Raw genomic sequence first — 18,377 nt, forward strand, 5'->3', positions numbered from 1 at the left:
CGGAAAGAAGCCACGCTTACTTTCAGCCCATACTCGATGTAGCAGCCCGCGCCGCTTTAACGAGCCTTGATTGTTCAATGACGAACAGGCGGCATTCGGGAAGGCCACTAGTCGATCACACAGATTGCGCATACTGCCTCCTGACCTAACGTCTTTCCTACCATGGCAACTACCCATCTCGAATGTCTCTCATGACGCGCAGGACGTTACTAAGGAGGGCAAACTTGTGGCATATCGCGCAACACTTGACGAGCCGCAACAAGCATCGGCAGGCCTATCACAAATGACGCTCTGCCCACCCATGATCCACTTACGTACAGTATCACCAAGGTAAAGCGAAACACACCTCACATCGCTCCTTTTCCCTTGCTACTTCAAAATATCGGTCCCTTCGTAATCGCCGTCAGCTCATCGTATGCCAGCTGGAATTGCTCTGACACAAGGGAGCGTTAATGCTCCATCCTGGGCCTAGAAGCCATCCGAAACGCGCCATTCCAACCATGCGCGCGACCACTAGGGTTGCTGCCGCTGGCGGATCAGGTCTCACTACGCCCGCAGCATACAGCCTTCATTCCGAGACAATTGCAAGACGGAAGCACGATGCCTGATAGCCGCGTCGACACTGCTTCGGCTTCAGCGAAGCAGTAGTGCCACGCCGGCTACGAGCTTAATGGACATGAGCAGGAGAATCACCGCCTGCGTCGGTCTCCTGCCGTAACGGATGTCTTCGTGATACCTCTTCCCATATGCTCCGGTCCAGACCTCGATCGGTAATTGAGAGAGATTGTTCGGTGCAGCGGTTCTGTCAACGACTGTACTGTCCGTGACCTTGGCCACGAATCCAATAGGCCTGACAGACTCCTCAGATGCACGTGAAGTTTCAAATCGTTTAGATGGTAGCCCCTCTCCGTTTGTCGGTCGGCCAGAGTGCTCTCGTGTTCTCTAACTCCATCATCGACCTGTTTTTCTGGACACGCAGGGCATCTACACCGACCCGTGGGCAAATACTCTAGAGAGACACCACTTACCGAAGACTCACACACCCGCATCCGTTGAGCTTCAGGAGTTAGTTGCAGCTCGGGCAAACCAATTCACAGAACGTTCACCAATGCAACATTACTGAACAAAGTCTTGTGTATTGCTGCAGTGAACTCAATAATGTTCCAACCAAACCTGGGCGGAAATAGTCGCGCTTCAAGAATGGTATCTCGGGAAGCATCTCTTCCGCTTCCAGAAGCTGGCGGCGTTCCACTTCAGCCCTGTTGCTTGTGCGCGCGTAGTATACTAACTATACACGAGTAGTGAGCCACACACCGTAGTCTTCGAGCCTATCAGCCTTCTTTCCTTCAGCGCCTGGACCTCTCTCCACGCCGCTCGCGTGCACCTCCCGTACCCATCTTCCCAACCCGCCGCGGCAACCATGTGCCATTTCTTGCACGTCTCTCAGGTTTCGTGACTCGGGATGATCTGCCTCCTCCACTTCCACGCTGGATGCTCGGTCTTGTTGCCCGGTCCTCAGCTCGACTTTGGCGAATGTACATTTTCCATTCATCAATCTCTCGCATAACCGTAACGCGACTGATCTTCGCAGCCGTGGATGCTTCGGCGGCGCGAACGATGAGCAAACCGTACCGTGTGCTTAAGGCAAGGAATTGGTCCAGCTCTGGCATACCGTTCGACCCGACCACATTGGGTCTCAAAACGCGGGTCCGTCTCAGCGCACTCGAACGTGGCCCATTAGCCGCCACCGGATCGCCTGCAGCTTCGCCTTCCCCAGTAAGATCGATGATTTCGGCGGTGCCATAAGCCTTGTCGTCATCATCGTTGTCGTCCTCGGCCAGCTCGACAATGCTTTCAGCTGTATGCGCTGGACCGGCAGAAGACGCTGAACGTCCTTCAAGCACGAGATCGTCTACGCGTCTCTTGCGCAGCGCCAGAAACCACGCGTACACATGGGCTGTTTGCTCGTCAGATCGACCGCGAATCGGCTCGAACGCCGCAGCAAGCTTTCCGGCAACCCCAACCACTTCCTCACACAACGCCCAGCAACGTCCAGTGCTGAAAGCATACGTCCGCAGATCACGCAATGCCGAATAGAGATGCACATTATTCCTCTGCGCCGCCTGACCCAGCTCGGGATAGAGATCGTACAAGCCAACCTTCTTCAGCGTATCGAAATCCGCCACTGACGATCCGAGTCCAGGAATGACCGAGCAATCGATCGCGAGCCATTCGTCTTTGTAGTCAATGTCCTTGCCGTCACGGTTCTTCCTCATCACCATCCCCGCTATCTTGATGAGCTCGGTAGCATGCCAGAAGCGGACTTTCTTATGGTACCCCGTCTGCGCCGTCTCAGTGCGAAGACAGGTGATGCGGAGGCCAGTCCTGCCCTTGGAAGCAAGCTGTGCAGCATATTGCAAGGCGAACAGCAGACTTGGGGTGAAGAAGACGAAGCGGTTCGCTGAGACCTCGTCGCCTCTGAAGGCGACTCGTAGTTCGGTGACGCTTGGGTTTCTCGGTACCGTCACGACGAGGCTTCCTTTGCCGAGTGAGGCTGGTGCGAAGAGGGTTGTGGTGTTCGTACCGTTGGACGAAGCTGACCACACGCGGAAGAGGTATTCTGGAGGTTCTGCCATCGCTTGCTGGTGCTGTTGGTCGGAACCACCGTTTCGGACTGTGTTACAGGGCGTGTGGTAGTATGTGTTGCAGGGTGCAGGTAGCCAGATAATATGGCAAAGCGGGCGACGCCGATACGTATATGTAGAGCTGTCGTGGTTGTCGTAAGCGTGTGACACGGTTGGCAGACTGCTCGAGGTGGATGGTCAGTGAAGCAAGAGAACCAAAGTGAGCGCACCACAAGTGAAGCCAAATTAGCGAAGTCGGGCAGTTAGAGGCTAACAGTACAGATATGTACACGAGATCAAGCGCCAGAACACCCTATGCACCGGCTAAGCACAGCAACATCACTTCTCAATGATTAGGCACATATCCAAACCGTGTCAACATCTGCGCTGCTCACACCTAGACCCTCATTCTCAAATTCCGGTTGAGATCACCCAGCAGGTTCTCCCACATGCCCGTGAAGGTTCGCGCGGCCAAGGGGCTCGTCGGGTCTACCCAAAGTGAAGTCAGCTTCCATCACTAGTTGTTGATCGCCAGTCAGTGAAACTCACTCTTCCGACCCTGATCCGCAACCAACGCAATGAGTGCAGCACCAACGCCAGACCCGTCCTTCGCGATGCCAATACGTATCCTTTTCTCGCCTTGCGGGCCAATCTGCGGTATCTCCCGCAGTGCTTCACGAATGTAGTCCTCAAAGTTAGGGTAGAACTCTACCAACGACCCGTCAACCCCGATATCGACGATGTTATCTTCGTTCACTTCCAGACTCGCGTTGTTGCTTGTGGCTATGTCTGCAGGCTTCTCGAGCTTGCCCGTTGAGATCACTACAGCTGCTATGGCTACAGCGGATAACCGCGCGGCACGCTTCCCGATGGCAGAAGCGATCAGTCGGACGGCCTCTGCATCTTCCGCAGAAGGCGCAGAGACTTCGTAATCGTTCTCGAGTGTCTGTCGCGTAACTTTCAGGCCGGCACTGTTATCTCCTGAAGTGATGGAGAGGAAAGAAGTATCTAGACCCCACTGTCGCCACAGCGGACTCGCTTCGTGTATCGTGGTTGTCGAGTGGAAGTCGTTCTGGTTGCTGTGCTCGTCGCTGAACAACGGCACACTCTTATCCTCAACCAGAGTTAGAAGTGCACGCCGCAGGATCTCGCCCAGAAACATGCCGCTGACGCGTTTCTCGAACATTTGAATGCCGGGGTTATTGCTCTCCTTATCTAATGCTCGATCGTAGGGCGTGTTGGGCAGGACAGACATCTTGTTGTCGAAGCTGCCCCATTCGGTATTGATTATCATATCTCCGGTTTCTCCCTCAAACGCGCTAACACCGCCCATCTTCTTGAGCTTCGTGATGCGCTCCAGCTTCTCCACATAAGCACCGTTCGTGCCCGTGCCGAAGATGGCGCCTAGGAGCGTGCCAGTCTTGCCAGGGCTGGTGTATGACCGAGCCATAAGGGTGCCTACGGTATCGTTGACCAGTGCTGCTACCCTTACTGGTAAGTGCAGCGCATCAATCTCCTTCTGCAAGAGCGCACAGACGTCCTTGCCGACTGTATCGTGGATGTCGAAGCCCTTTGTCCATCTGATGAGTGTGCCCTTGTTAATGCCAGACTGTTGCACGGGGAAGGAGAAGGTGAAGCCAAGGCTGAACACTTGCTCCTCCGTGAAGCCGACGTAGCTCTTCCGTCTCTCCACGTGCGTGACATAGTGATCGTTGTGGTGCGTCTTCAGGAACAGTTCGATCTGCTTTGCCAGGAAAGCAAAAAGCTCATGGCTCGTCTTGGCCACCATAAGCTGCTGCGGGATCTTGACTTTACTCTGCGTCAAGCTAAACGTGCTGTTGCCATGCAATTGAATACTGCATACTCGGAAGTTCGTCCCACCCAGATCCACCGCCATATACAGGCCCTTCTCCGTTCCATTAGGCACAGCCGTGACATATGTCGGAATCTGAGACATCGTCGCGCCCTGCTTCTGCAAGCCCTCGTCCATCTGTCGGATGAACTCCTGCACACCACGGTTGACATCTTCCTTCGTATACTCAAACTCTGCGGCTACCCGCTCAGCACCTGCAGCGAGCGCCATGCTTGCCTCCGATTTGCCGTACAATGACCCGGGACGATGTTGCGGTGCTCGACAGTACAGACTCTGAACGAAAGTGTTGTTGAACGGGACCGCAGGACAAGAGAGTACCGGTGGTGGTGGTTGGCGGAACAGCGGTACCAGCCGCGGGATAACGATGAGCTGGGCAAGTACTACAACGAATAGTAGTACAGCGGTCGCGAGCGCAGTGGCTGACGGGCGGTTTACGCCTCCGAAAGGCGAGGGGAGGAGACGAGGCTTCTTCCTTCGCAGCTCGACCAGGAAGGGGAGCTCGTCACCTTTGCTGTACGCTTCCGATATTCGTCGGGACGGAACGTTGAGGGTCGGATCTGAGAGGGAGCGGTGCGGACGGCTTGCCAGCTTGATAAGGTGATAAGAGAGGGAGAAGTGGGGGGCGAGGCAGCGATTGAGGTAGGCCTGCAGCTAAGGCATATAGAGCTGCAATGGTTGAGCACGAGGAGGAGCAAGCGAGCAAACGATGCAAGCCGGACAGCAAATGCTTGATCCACAGGCGATGATGCTCCTTTGAGCTAGCACTTGCGCTCCCGACTTCCCGAAATGCGGGGATTCAGATGGTTCCTTGGTACCCTTTCGGTCTTGTGGAATGGCCTTCCGCGGCGGTCGATAGGGTGGTCTGGACGCAGCAGTGTTCGCTCGACATTGTTGAGGTGAATTGCCTTGTTTTAAGCTTTACCGTGACTGCCTTCTTGGGAGCATGAATGCCGATCGAGGATGAGGTGAAGTGCGCTTGCAACCGCTGAGCGCTTCGGCCCTTCTCCGGCGCCAATGACGGTGTAACTACGTACATATTGCTCACGCGAAGCCGACGATACAGGATACACAGATCAACTACGCCGTCCTCGATCTCCGCAGCCTCTCATAGCCTCGCCTTGCCAGCGCCCAGAGTCTCCCACTCGGTCTCTGTGAATGGCTCGTAACGGTCGGAGCCCGGCCTGACCCACATCAAAATATCTTCGCTCCCAGCATCTCCCTCTCTGACCTTCTTCGGATCCACACCTTCTTTCCGCAAAGGTACCTTGAGCTGCTTGTTGTTGTGGGAGGCCTGCTGCTGCCTTACCACTCTCAAGAACACCGGCACAGCATACCGGGGCAATAGTTTCCTTGCATGTGCCAGTAACCCCGTCCAATCGAAGTGTTCTGGGTCTGCGGGCTGGATGAAGATCGCCGCGCAACCAGCTCGTCCATCATGGTTAGGTATCTCAACACCATACACGTTGGCTTCGACGATACCGGGAAAGCGGCCAAGCACTTCGGCCACTTCAGCAGTCGAGACGTTCTCCGACTTCCAGCGGAAAGTGTCGCCCAGCCGGTCAAGGAAAAACCATCTACCGTCCGCATCTCGTCGTAGCGCATCGCCTGTCCGGTAGTATAGGTCTCCTGTCTGAAAGACGTCCTTCTCGAACCTTCTCTGAGTCGCATCTGGATTGTTCCAGTAGCCGACAAAGTCCTTTTCACTATCGCACTTGATCAAGACCTCACCTCCTTCCTCATAGCTCTGTCTCTTTGCAAATCCAGTCTTCGGGTCCCGCCATATCTGATCACCCTTCTCGTAATCAATCTGCACCGGCACGATTTTATTCCACAGCCTCCGACGCTCAAGAGCGCCGTGATGGCCAACATGTGCGGCGTGGAACGGGCCTCGACAGACGTTCAGTAACTGCAGCATGCCTTCTGTGCTGTTGAAGAACTCGTTGACACAAGGTATATCGAAGCGCTCCTGAAACTTGGACCATACGTCTGGCCGCATTCCATTTCCATACATCGCCTTGAGTTTGTGGCCCTTGTCGAGCGGGCTCGGTGGTGCAGCAAGGAGGTAGCGCGCTGTCTCACCAACGTATACGAATGCATTGGCTTGACTGTCGTGGACATCTCGCCAGAAGTTGCGCACACTGAATTTGCGGCCAATAGCAAGTGTAACGCCGTTGATGAGACAGCTGAGTGCGACAGTGCAGCCTGTACCGTGATACAGAGGCATGCAGTCGTACCAAACGTCCGGCTTACGGCCGCTGGAGAAGGTTGTTCGTGGACGGCCAGCCTTTACGCCCGTAGATCGGAGTCGGGGTGATGTGAGCACGTATGAGCGGGCAGTAGGCATTGCGCATGCTTTGGGGAGACCTGTAGTACCAGACGTATAGAAGAGAAAGATTGGAAAGTTTGGGTTCAAGTCCTTGCGGTAGGAGTCGGCCGGTCTGGTTGACGGTCGTGCGGCGATCGCTGCCTTGGTCGCAGCATTGATGATGACGATCTTCATGTCGAGCTCACTCTCGATCTTCGACCGCACGGCCTCGACACGCTCCTGACAGCCTTCGTCCTCGTCTACGACAAGCACTTTGCTGCCGGAAACTTTGAGCGAGTGAATCAAGCCGTCTCCGCCAAGATTGTAGTTGATCATAGCCGGTGCAGATCCGATCGCCCAGCTTCCGACCAGGTTGAACATGAACTCCGGGGTGTTGACGAGATACGTCCCCACGAGCTCACCAGGCTTGACACCCTGCTCGAGGAGGAAGTTGGCCCAACGACAACATTGCTCGTACGTCTGCGTCCATGTGTACGTGGTGATTGGCTCGGAGGGGTTGGAGCGATACCATATGCATTGTTCGTCTTTCAGCTTTTGTGCCTGTTCCTCGAAGAGATACCAGAGCGAGAGCCGGTGCTGCTTGGCTTGCTTTTGCGCAAGCTTGCCAACTCGTCGACGCTCGCGGATGTCGCCGATGTCTTTGGCGAGGTGATAGCGGCCATCGAGGTATGCTGCCGCTGCTGCCGTGCCAGCTACTGCTGCGGTTGCTACTGGGAGTGAGCTCTTTAATACTCGAGTATCGAGACAGCTTACTTACCAAGCGCCATGGCTGCTTCTGCTGTACGCTGTGGTTAAGAAGGATCGTCTACAGGTACAAAGAGGACCGCTAACAGATATGGAAGAACAGATGCCTACCGGTCAGTTGGCGTGTGAGGAACAACCACTATTCGTGATACTCCGTACTGGGGATATAGTCCAGTCTGGAGCTCCCACGGTACGATCACACGGACCTCGCTTGTCGGCTGGGAGCTTCACCTTCACTGCCGGCAGTGTGGTGCGGCAGCCTAACGATCGTGGCGGCGGGGCACCGCACAGTTGATGTACGCCTCCTACCGAAAACACCGCTACCTCAAGTTATCGTTACGAACCTGACACTTACTTCGTATGCTGTTTATGATTTTTAAGGGTGAAGCCCGAAGACTTTGTCATACACCAGAGTTCGCCTTCGCGCTCTCGGCCCATTCTTTCCCCGCCAACCGCCGATCCTGCGGAGAAAATGCTGTCCTCTGATGACTCTCCACCGTCCCCTTACGAGGGTCGCCAATTGCACGGTTTCCAGAGAGTCATGCTGACCACCTCCACTCTACAGGGTGCATAGTGAAACCTTGTGCGAGCAGATCTTGTATGTGCTTGTTGTATAGCCTGAATACAGAGGTCAAACGCTCCGGAAAACACGACTCAAGATGAAATACAACATGATATAGATAGTAAGCACGCCGTATGTCGAGCTGAAGAAGGTACGTTTTGGCTTCTTCTCATCGGCAATCATGCTACTAAACTCATTGCTCGTTGCTGTCCTCAGCTGCTCTGTTATTGCAAACGCTCAGGCAGCGCTCTCCAACTCTACTTACTTCCGACCCAATTCAACTGGCTTCCGTCTGCAGCATGGATTCGAAACCGTCGTTGTGCAGCCGTATGGGTACGATGGTTTCCGCGTCCGAGCCTGGCCTTTCCGTCCACCAAACGGCAACGAGATCAGCTTCTTGATGGACCCGCCTGTGGAAGGCCCGAGTAATGCCACAGCGAGTGCTCTTACTTACGACACGACCATTAACGGGACGCAGTTCTTCGTAATTCGCAACGGCAATACGCTGGTGAAGACGTACAGTACCCTCGGTGTCGGGGACAACACGACACAGGTCCGTCTGGCCTTCTATCGCCTCAACGGAGACGGTTCGCAGACGCTGTTAACCAACGAGTATGCTCCGCTCAAGGCCCTGAATCCTCGCTACTACTCATGGAATGGACCAGGCTACGAGTTCTTCACCGCTTACTCTTTCTCAACAACATCAGACGAACAAATCTATGGAACCGGCACGCAGCAGGATCACATGGTGAACAAGAAGGGCCAGACCATTGACCTTATCAACTTCAACACGCATATTCCGACGCCGTTGTTCATGTCCAGCCGCGGGTACGGCTTCATCTGGAACTCTGCCGCAGAAGGTGAGATGGAATTTGGTACGCTCCGAAACCGCTTCACGTCCAAATCAACAACTTTAGTCGACTATGCCATCACTAGCGCCCCTGCAGGGGATTATGATACGCTTCAAAGGCGCCTGTCTGCAATGACCGGCCGCGCGCCACTGCCACCAGATTGGTCGCTAGGCTATTTGCACAGTAAGCTCCGGTACGAGAACCAGACCGAGTTCATCCAGCTGGCCCAGAACTTCCACAACTACGGTATTCCCGTATCGCTTCTGGTTATCGACTACCAATCTTGGGCCCACCAAGGAGACTGGGCGCTCGATCCGGGACTTTGGCCGAACGTGAGCTACATGGCAGAAGTGGTGAAGAATTTGACCGGAGCCGAAATCATGGCCAGCCTGTGGCCAAGCGTGGAAGACGCCAGCGATAACTACAATACTATGCAAGTCGATGGCTACCTGTCAGCTACACGTTCCGGACCCGGCACCACCGACTCGTGGAATGGGTCCTATATTCGCAACTATGACGCTACAAATCCAGCGGCGCGCAGCTTCCTCTGGTCCAACCTATACGAACACTACTACCTCAACGGCATCAAGAACTTCTGGATCGACCAAGCTGATGGCGGTAACCTTGGTGAGGCATATGAGAACAACGGGCAATCAAACTATATCACGAGCATACCATACCCGCTTGCGGACGTCTTATATCACGCCGGCACGCAGATGTCAGTGGGTAAACTGTACCCTTGGGCGCACCAAGCAGCCATCGAAGAAGGCCTCCGCAACGCCACAGGCACGCAGATGGGCCAGCCGTGCGATTCTCTCTCCCTCAGCCGATCTGGCTACATCGGTAGCCAGCGTTTCTGCAGCATGATCTGGTCTGGCGACACCACCGCCGTCTGGGAGACGCTTTCCGCTCAAGTAGCTAGTGGCCTCTCTGCTGCCTCCACCGGCTGGGGCTGGTGGACCCTCGACATTGGCGGCTTCCAGGCCGATCCCACAGTGCCCTGGAGCAACAACATCGACGAAGACGCGTACCGCGAACTCTACGTTCGATGGCAGCAATGGGCCACCTTCCTCCCATTCATGCGTAACCATGGCTCCCGGGCCTGCAACTTTCAGGATGCGTATACCTGCAATAACGAACCCTGGACTTACGGAGCGAACAACACGCCGATCGTTGTCTCGTACATCAATCTCCGGTACCAATTAGCCAACTATCTCAAGGCCATCTTCACTCAGTTCTCAACCACAGGGCGCATGATCATGCGACCGCTGTTCATGGACTTCAGTACCACCGACCCTAATGTCGTCGCAATGACGCAGAATAACAGCAATGTGACGACGCAGCAGTATATGTTCGGGCCGAGATTGTTGGTCACGCCTGTTACATTGCCGAACGCGACGCAGTGGTCTGTTTACTTGCCGCAGACGGGTGCGGCGAGTGCAGGAGCGCAGCCTTGGACGTACTGGTGGACGAATGTCACGTATGCGGGTGGACAGTATGTCACGGTTCCGGCGCCGTTGGAGCATGTGCCATTGTTTCATTTGGGAACAAGGGCGGACGTGTTCAGTGGAAATGTGTTCTGAACGGATACCAAGCTCATACTACGTGACGCCGTCCGCATGATGAGTGTATATTAGCTTCTACATCAATGTAATGTCTTGCTCTGTCGCCGTGACCACTGAAGGGAGGTTTGTGCTATATCTTGGCAATTCGGGTAACTTCGTACAAGTGACACCATCACTGCAATTTCGGATGTATGTCAGCTCAAGGCTTGTGCATCAGCTTGACCTCGAATTTCTTCTCGTGCATATCGCATTCGTAGCCCAGTGAGGCCTTCACGTCCGAATACAGCACACAGTTCTCCTCTCCCGTGACCTCCACAAATGCCGCAGCAGGCGAGTTATGGACGGTAAAGTACCGAACGTCATTCGAGTTGCCTGTGACGTCCGCCTCGCCATCAACAACCTCACGAACCTGGACCACAGCCGTCGGATCCGAGTCGCGTCCCATAGCAGTAGCAGTCACAGCAGCAGTAGCGATAGTCAGAGTAGGATTCACGGCCGGACGTTTACCAAGTCGATCCCCAAAATGATCCTCCCCTACGACAACTAATGAATCTCGTACTTCCTGATCGTGCTGTAGAGCGAAAATGATAAACCGGCCAAGGAGAGCGTTGTTCTGGGCCGTACCAATTGGAGCATCAAGATTCGGGGAGTAAGTGACGCCCGCGCAGCAGAAGATGGTCGTCTTGTCCATCGGGGTAGTCGAGAACTCTGAGATTGGGTAGGTTTCTTGATTGAGTAGGAATGACAGCCATGACCACGACAACCAGGTAACTTGTCCACGCAGAACCGGTTTGCTGCAGGCGAAGGAGTCTTGCGTCGATAGTTGTTGGTTATGCGTCTGTCGCTTGGTATGGCGACAAAGGATTGTTGTCTTACCATCATCTGCGTCGCGCCATCCGTTGTATGTGACAGGAAACTGGTTTCTCTTGAATCGTGGATGCGAAGACGATAGTAGGGTTCCATCGCCAAAGCTGGTCTTGTCGAACGTTCCGGCGACAAAGCCAGCTCCATAAGCTCTACCAGAGGCTCAGGGCGCTCTATCCGCCGTGTGCAACATCTGTCTCCAGAAGCTCAATAATGTCTCGGTGATACAATGTCGCAGAGGCAATGAAATATGAAATGGAGATTGCAAAGTAGACCGCGAGGTCTCTGACCAAGGATGTCGCTAGACTGCGTTACCGCGCCAGAACATGGCAAGCGTGGAATCCCTCCTTCTCTCTCACTTCACCAATACCCCTACCCCCTCCGCCGCATAATCCTCACCTCAAACTGGTCACCATGGACCTCACACGTGTACTCCCGCTGTGCTACAAGCACCGTAAAATGCTGCTTCACATAGTTATCATTCCACATCACCTCTTCAAACCTCCAACGTAACGCAGCATCAGACGTAGTAAAGCCAGAAAGGGTAAGATCGCCCGGCTGCGCAGCGGTGAAATACCGGATTCCCATTGAGTCATGAAGCTCGAGCAGAAGAAGTGGGGTTGGACTGCTGCTCAGAGCTGGCTGGATGTCATCCGAGACCATGCCAGGGCGGCGGTTGGCGTTCGGAGTTCTAGTTGCGGGATCCAAGACCGAAAGCGCGAATATCTGGCGGTCCTTCGCCGCGGCGAAAGCGAAGAACTGCTGGATTAGAACGTCGTGGTGAGGAGCGGTCGAGGAGCCGATGCCCGTGCCGGCGTCTGTATTTATTGAATTCAATTGGTTGCAGCAGAGTATGGTTAGCCGCATCATTCGTCCGCTTGGATGTTACACTCAGAGATGCTTGAAGTGGGAGAGGGCGGCCATAGATGGCGAAGTAGCGTTTTATGGTATGCATGCCAAAGCGTTTTGCTGTTCCTGGAAGGAGCTTTGCCTGGAAGGGATCGACAGATCCCATTGTCGCTCGATCTCGATCGACTTGCTTGGTGTAACAAGGGGACGGTAGGCAGCTTCTGCATTGCCACACTTGATCCTGCCGTCCCTCTCCAAGAGCGCAGCGACCTCGCCGCTGCCGTACGTCCCACATTCAATCTACATCATCATCCGCCGTCTCCGCCGCCGGCTCACCACCCTTCTTCCCCTCCACCTCCTCCTTCGCACCCTCACCCTCCACCTCCTCCCTCGGCACAAGCGTAAACATGACAACCATCAGCACGTCACCCCCCCTCTTCCTCAACGTATACCTCAGCGGCTGCCCGTCCCAATACCGCAGTATCGGCATCGTGATTCCCGGAATCACCCCAAACCCAGGCAGCTTTAACGCGAACTCGTTGAAGTCCAGATACGGGTTGAAAAAGTCATTACTATACTCCCTCCCCTTCTCAAACGTAAAAGCCTTGAGATGGGATTCGGTGAGAAAGTACTTCTTCCTCGCCGCGGCATCGGGGGGGATATGCGCGTCCTTCCGGAGTTGGGCGCCGTCGGCGTCGCCACCTTCGGAGAGGATACTCAGTTCGGAGTCCTGGTTCGCGCGAGTCTCCTCAATCTTTTCTTGTTCCCGGTCATCTTTCGGACCGACACGGAAGGTGTTGATTGAGCTGAGTAGCGGGCCGTAGAGGTATGGTTTATCCGCGTTCACATCCCCGTACAACCCCGGATCGATGAACCATTTCACAATGTTGAATGCCTGCTGAAAGCCCGGCGGCAAGCGATCTCGAATTGCGTGATCGAAGTCGTTTCCAAACACCAAGTCATGTGCGTTCACGTCCTCTTTCAGCGTGAAGCTGAACTGGATACTGTACAGATCATGCTGGTGCGGTGGCTTGGAGAAGTAAGGACTCGTCTTATGCTCCGACGGTTTGCCGTCGACGTCGAGGCCACGGTAGTTCTGGATGCGCACGACGAGGTTGGCGGTAAGATGGTCCGACGTGATGCGGGTGGGTTGTTCGGTGTTGATGGAAAGGGGATGTTGTTCGGTATAGTTGGGTCCCGCGGTGACTTTCAGGTAGTAGTTGCTCGCCATCGTGAGGGTCTCGAGATTGGCAAAGGAGGTGGTGCGGTTGTAATGGTGGCTGAAGTGATCCATCTTGACGTGGCACCAAGGAATGAGCGGCTCACGACGGGAGAATTGACGAGCCAGAAACGTCATTGTTTTGAGTTTGCCGTAAAGGGAAGGCTAATTTGACGTGTAATCCGGCAACCACTACTTTACTTTATATATCATATAGACAGAGTATGATATAACGTATCTACATCCGCCTAATGATATCCTCCACCACCTCGTCCGTCTTCGCACTCCCACCCATATCCGGGCTCAACAGCCTCCCCTCTAACAAATTCGCATCCACCGCTGCATAAATCTTAGCAGCCGCTTCCTCCTGGTTCAAGAATTCCAACATTAACGCCACACTCCTCAGCGTAGCAATCGGATTCGCGATTCCCTTCCCCTGAATATCTGGCGCAGACCCATGGCATGGCTCCCCAATCGCAAACCCATCACCCACATTCGCCGACGGCACCAACCCCAAACTCCCCACCAGCGCCGCCGCGCCATCGGACAGAATGTCCCCGTACAAATTCGGCGCGACGATGACGTCGTAAGAGGCCGGCTGGCGGAAGAGTTTGTAGACCATGCTGTCGACGATTTGTTCGTCAATAATCACGCCCCCATCCTTGAATTGAGGTTGTTCGAGGGCGGCGCGAGCGGCGAGTCGGAACAGGCCGTCTGTCTGGGAGAGGACGTTGCTTTTGTGAGTAATGGTTACCATGGCTTTCTTCCCATCCGTATCTGCGCCCGTAGACTGTCGTACTTTCTGCCGTCGCAACGCGATCTCGCCGGCCATAGTCGCGATGCGGGACGATGCGCGCTCGCTGATCCGTTTGATCGCTTCGGCGACTTTGCCACTACCGTCGGGAGCATCGTAGGTTTTCTCCTCCTTCACGTAAAGGTCTTCCGTGTTCTCGCGGACGATGACGAGGTCGATGGGGTCCGGGAAGGCGGGGGTAGGCGCGACGGATTTGACGGGCCGGACGTTGGCGTAGAGGTCGAGCTTCTTGCGGAGGGCGACGATGGGGCTGCTGTAGCCTTTTGTGGGCGTCGTTGGGGAGCTGGAGGAGGCAGCAACATCAGCACAAGGTCTAGTGAAGGTCGAAGAACCGTTTGCGCAAAGGTTGGGCGTATGAGGAAGGGGAGACCCCTACAAGAGAAGCCAATGCATATGATCCTACCTCACCGCTCCGAACAATGCACCATCACATTCTTTCTTCAGCGTCTCCACCGTCTTGTCCGGTAAGGCTACGCCGGTCTGCTTGAACGTCTCGAAGCCGGCATCCAAATCCACAAAGGAGAACTTGAGTCCTAGCGAGGAGGGTAGAGCCTCCAGTATCCGTCGACCGGCCGGTATGACTTCTCGGCCGATGCCATCACCGGGGATCAGGCCTATTCGTAAGGTTCGTGAGGCGGCCATTGCGGTGCTTTGCATGGGAGCTGTTTCAAGCCATTCGCTCTCGCAAAGTTTTGGAGCAGAGAGCGCCTCGGCAGTTTCATGTTGCCGGTTCCGTGCCGGAGTCGGAGCGGCTTCCGCTTAAACACCAGAGCTCTTCAATTGAGGCCGCCTTTCCCTCAGCTCCCAATGAGATTGGCAAAGTGCATAGATTATGCTCGGATGGCTTGGTTATGGCAAGTACCGCAATGCCGCCTGAACATCGTACACCCACCGATTGCACAGCTGTATATCAGCGGCAGAACAGTAATAGATGGCCCCCACGCAACGGCAGCGACTACGACACGCTCTGACCCTATAACCCTGCACCCTAATGAAAGGTCCATTACGATCACAGGACCTCTTGGGCGAGTGCACGCATAACCCTTCGCATCGCTCCCCGATAAGCACACTCAAGCAACAAGCCCTCGCTAAGCTTCGTGCCACCATGCTGCTTAGCCCTACCCAAACGAGCCAAGCCTCATGGCTAAGACAAGGACCTCGTTAACATTCTCTGCGCATCCATCCGGTCACGCCACTCTACACAACTGCCTCTTGGTCGAGGCTGCATGCCATTCTTCCCATCTTCGGACAGGCGTGAAGCTTGGCTGTAACCCGACTTGGATGGAGCATGAGTCGCTACCGCAACATCCCGAAAGCTTCACTACTTCCATCTCCCAGCGAGAATCAGCCCGAGACGCCCTGGCGCTTCGGTAAGTCGCTTTGCAGGCACATGTCCGAGAGCATTGTACCAAGCTCTTCGTGTATGGCATGGTAGACATAGCACTAAGGTCCGAGTCCGAGTCTTTTCACCTCTCAGCTGCGGCGTCTCCTACATCTACTTTGTTCGCGCATTCACCTCCCAGCTCTCATCAACTCTGCTTTGTTTCCGTCTCCGGCCGAACCCTCACACGGACTTAGTGGAGATCAAGATGAGTGATATCTTTGACAACCCTCTCCCCATCCCAGGCTATGGCGGCGCCGATGCCATCCTCTCCCAAGCCGCCTTGTGCAATTCCTATGTGCTCGGCTGGGAGCAAACGTGCGCGCTCACCAAGACCGGTACACCTCACCCTTCACTCGCACATTGTACTTGATCTTCTTCGCCTCGCTCATTCTCCTTGTTTTGACCTCATGTTATCATTCAATTCCCCATAAAACGAGCTGGTGCGGATGTCCAACCTAACAACGACTGACAACAACCACCTCCCCAGGCTGCCCGGGCCCCCTCTGCGCCGCCTGCCCCGGCCTGATCGCCTCCTCCATCCGCGGCTGCTGCTCCGCGGCCACACCGGTAACCTGCTTCCAAACCGCCCTCGCCTCCGCTCCCGCCGCCGCCGCCCCTCTCACCACTTCTGCCCCCACCACCCCAGACCCAAACGCCCTCTCCTGCCAATCAGCCCTCAGCACCATCTCCTCCTGCGAAGCCGCCATAGCCAATTTCGACGACCTCGCCAACAGCGCCGAGGCAAGCTGTGTCTGCTACGACAGTTCTGGCCGCTACAACGGGAACGGCTTCGACGGTCCGTGGAGCGCTTGTATCACTTATGCCAGCACGGCTTACCCGAGCGCGTATGCGTTCTTTCAGAGTAATCGGGGTTTTTGCTCGAGTTATGCGGGTGGCGCGGTGGTTAGCAGTGGGTCGAGTGCGTCTGCGTCTCGGGTCAGTGGCGGCGGTGGGACGGCGGTGGCGGCGAGTAGTTCATTGACAAGAGCCAGCACCGGCGCGAGCCCGGCTACTTCGACTGCGGCGGCCACGGCGGCGGAGTCGGGCACGGGTACTGGTACTGGCACCGGCGCTGGAGGTTCGGGCACTGGAGCGGCTTCTTCGGCGGGCACCGCTGTCGTTGGTATTACTAACGGGACTAGAGCGACAACGGTACCTGCTTCCTCTTCTGCTGCTGCTGCAGCTGCAGGCTCGACTGCAGCAAGCTCTGCTACGACGAGTCGTCCGCCTGGCACTTCAAAGATGGCATCGGTAAGTAGTGTCCTGCTCACCCGCTCTACTTACGATCCCGATATTGCAGCTGGCTGGCTAATGATAGGATGATAGGTGTTGAGCGTCTGGTGTTTGATGTCGGTCGCTATCGGTATTGTCGCCGTGTCTCTGTAGTTCGCGCGACCGTTCGTGAGTCGCATATAGCAACCTGTCGAGGTAAGGTGCCTATCGCTACTAGCCCGGTCGGGAACGATAGCTTGTCTAAAACTGCTGTTTGGTATCTGGGAAGCTGTAACAGGTCGAGATTTGATATCGACTTGTATAGGCGTTAAGTCCTAGAATACACAGGTGTCGGGAGAGCTAACGTCTTGTCCTTCTGTATTAGTCACTACAACGGTCAGTCCTGAAGCCTAGGCCCTGTCTTAGGACTCTGCCTTGCCTAAGCTTGTCTGTCGTCTTGTCGTAGTAGAAGGAAGTAAAGCACTTGGGAACCAAAATCCTTGAAATGAATGCTCAATTCCGAGCTGTTACCTGGCCCACTTGCTATCCTGTTCTGCAGAGTTGTAACTGAAACGAGGGCTAGGGTCGTGGAGCCACAGCATGATCACAAGCTACTCCTCCACCCCAAAGTTGATGGGTACGAGCTAGGATGGTTTGCCAAGTCTGAGTCCCACTAGCTCTGGAGGAACGCAATCTGTCGCTCCAGACGCTCTATAGCGGCTGCTTCGAAGGGTTTGGGTTGTCGAGCAATCTGCGCTTTGCGCACAATAGGAGTCCCGCTACGTACAGTAGGCGACGGATTAATCCTAAGGCTTAACGAAGGGCTATCTGCGGGGGCTAGCGGGTCATTACTAGGATTCGTGGGTTGTTGAGCCTGCTTGTCTTCTAGTACTAGACTACCTGAAGGATCTTGTTGGCCGTTATTGACTCTGCTTGGGATGCGACGAGTCTGAGAGCCACGACAAGGGCGACCCTGTTTGACCTCGAACCGACGCCGCCAGCTGTCGGCTGCAGTCGATCGTGCAAGGTATCAGCCAGCTTGGGTATCGCGAGGAACTTCGCGACGCTCCGGATGCTTGCTCCCACTTCCTTGCTTGTTTCATCGTACATTCGTAAGTGATCTTGTCCCCCTCATTAATGTCTTTCTCTGAAGTATTCTCCTCGGTGTCGTTACGGTATCTTGGTGAAGGGGCTCAGGTCACGTTCATCTGAGCCAGCATCACGGCCTGTTCGCCGTCGAGCATCAACGCTGGTGTGATCAGAATGATGTACCGCCTTCCACAGATCAGTAGAACAAGCTCCGTGACTATCGTTGTTGTCAAAGTCAATCTCCGAACCATTCAGGAGTATCCATCTCTTGCCACGTGGGATTTGAGCGGGCGAAGCCGGTTCGACGCTTCGATGATTACAAGCTCTGTCATTTTGGGCCTCACAACCCGGATGACGCAGAATTCTCCTCTTCTACCGCCCCCATAGCACCCAGCGCGGAC

The 18,377-nt window shown here is 55.0% G+C and overlaps 8 protein-coding genes across 8 annotated transcripts; 2 read left to right on the plus strand and 6 right to left on the minus strand.

Annotated features, from left to right (window-relative positions):
* Window positions 1-1,141: 1,141 nt before the first annotated feature.
* Window positions 1,142-2,691, minus strand: BAUCODRAFT_578368 (uncharacterized protein). The gene has a single exon (XM_007680081.1). The coding sequence runs from the start codon at window positions 2,634-2,636 to the stop codon at window positions 1,347-1,349; it is 1,290 nt and encodes a 429-aa protein (XP_007678271.1). The 5' UTR covers window positions 2,637-2,691; the 3' UTR covers window positions 1,142-1,346.
* A 384-nt stretch (window positions 2,692-3,075) lies between these two features.
* BAUCODRAFT_111176 (uncharacterized protein) lies at window positions 3,076-4,710 on the minus strand (the record flags this gene model as incomplete). The annotated part of the gene is made up of 1 exon (XM_007680082.1): window positions 3,076-4,710. One exon carries the CDS (start codon window positions 4,705-4,707, stop codon window positions 3,160-3,162), a length of 1,548 nt encoding a protein of 515 aa, XP_007678272.1. The 3' UTR covers window positions 3,076-3,159.
* A 444-nt stretch (window positions 4,711-5,154) lies between these two features.
* BAUCODRAFT_545966 (uncharacterized protein) lies at window positions 5,155-7,950 on the minus strand. The gene is made up of 2 exons (XM_007680083.1): window positions 7,581-7,950; window positions 5,155-7,530 (listed from the first exon to the last, which is right to left on the minus strand). Exons 1-2 carry the CDS (start codon window positions 7,588-7,590, stop codon window positions 5,603-5,605), a joined length of 1,938 nt encoding a protein of 645 aa, XP_007678273.1. The 5' UTR covers window positions 7,591-7,950; the 3' UTR covers window positions 5,155-5,602.
* BAUCODRAFT_35569 (glycoside hydrolase family 31 protein) lies at window positions 7,910-10,789 on the plus strand. Its single transcript, XM_007679800.1, has one exon. It carries the CDS (start codon window positions 8,311-8,313, stop codon window positions 10,561-10,563), a length of 2,253 nt encoding a protein of 750 aa, XP_007677990.1. The 5' UTR covers window positions 7,910-8,310; the 3' UTR covers window positions 10,564-10,789.
* A 719-nt stretch (window positions 10,790-11,508) lies between these two features.
* Window positions 11,509-12,416, minus strand: BAUCODRAFT_545831 (uncharacterized protein). Its single transcript, XM_007680084.1, has one exon. The coding sequence runs from the start codon at window positions 12,277-12,279 to the stop codon at window positions 11,782-11,784; it is 498 nt and encodes a 165-aa protein (XP_007678274.1). The 5' UTR covers window positions 12,280-12,416; the 3' UTR covers window positions 11,509-11,781.
* Window positions 12,417-12,553: 137 nt separating this feature from the next.
* Window positions 12,554-13,489, minus strand: BAUCODRAFT_73688 (uncharacterized protein; the record flags this gene model as incomplete). Its single annotated transcript, XM_007680008.1, has 1 exon — window positions 12,554-13,489. The coding sequence occupies one exon, from the start codon at window positions 13,487-13,489 to the stop codon at window positions 12,554-12,556; it is 936 nt and encodes a 311-aa protein (XP_007678198.1).
* A 226-nt stretch (window positions 13,490-13,715) lies between these two features.
* On the minus strand, window positions 13,716-14,933 carry BAUCODRAFT_73623 (uncharacterized protein; the record flags this gene model as incomplete). Its single annotated transcript, XM_007680000.1, has 2 exons — window positions 13,716-14,574; window positions 14,695-14,933. The coding sequence occupies 2 exons, from the start codon at window positions 14,931-14,933 to the stop codon at window positions 13,716-13,718; spliced, it is 1,098 nt and encodes a 365-aa protein (XP_007678190.1).
* A 498-nt stretch (window positions 14,934-15,431) lies between these two features.
* BAUCODRAFT_25573 (uncharacterized protein) lies at window positions 15,432-16,998 on the plus strand (the record flags this gene model as incomplete). The annotated part of the gene is made up of 3 exons (XM_007679761.1): window positions 15,432-15,661; window positions 15,727-16,010; window positions 16,163-16,998. The coding sequence occupies 3 exons, from the start codon at window positions 15,432-15,434 to the stop codon at window positions 16,996-16,998; spliced, it is 1,350 nt and encodes a 449-aa protein (XP_007677951.1).
* Between the last annotated feature and the right edge of the window lie 1,379 nt (window positions 16,999-18,377).

The sequence above is a fragment of the Baudoinia panamericana genome, assembly GCF_000338955.1.
Source record: "Baudoinia panamericana UAMH 10762 unplaced genomic scaffold BAUCOscaffold_9, whole genome shotgun sequence".
In the NCBI taxonomy this organism is placed as follows: domain Eukaryota; kingdom Fungi; phylum Ascomycota; class Dothideomycetes; order Mycosphaerellales; family Teratosphaeriaceae; genus Baudoinia; species Baudoinia panamericana.

Bases quoted from the DNA above. Each gene is read 5' to 3' on its own strand.
- BAUCODRAFT_578368 (XM_007680081.1), bottom strand. From the start codon at position 2,636: ATGGCAGAACCTCCAGAATACCTCTTCCGCGTGTGGTCAGCTTCGTCC.
- BAUCODRAFT_35569 (XM_007679800.1), top strand. From the start codon at position 8,311: ATGCTACTAAACTCATTGCTCGTTGCTGTCCTCAGCTGCTCTGTTATT.
- BAUCODRAFT_545831 (XM_007680084.1), bottom strand. From the start codon at position 12,279: ATGATGCGGCTAACCATACTCTGCTGCAACCAATTGAATTCAATAAAT.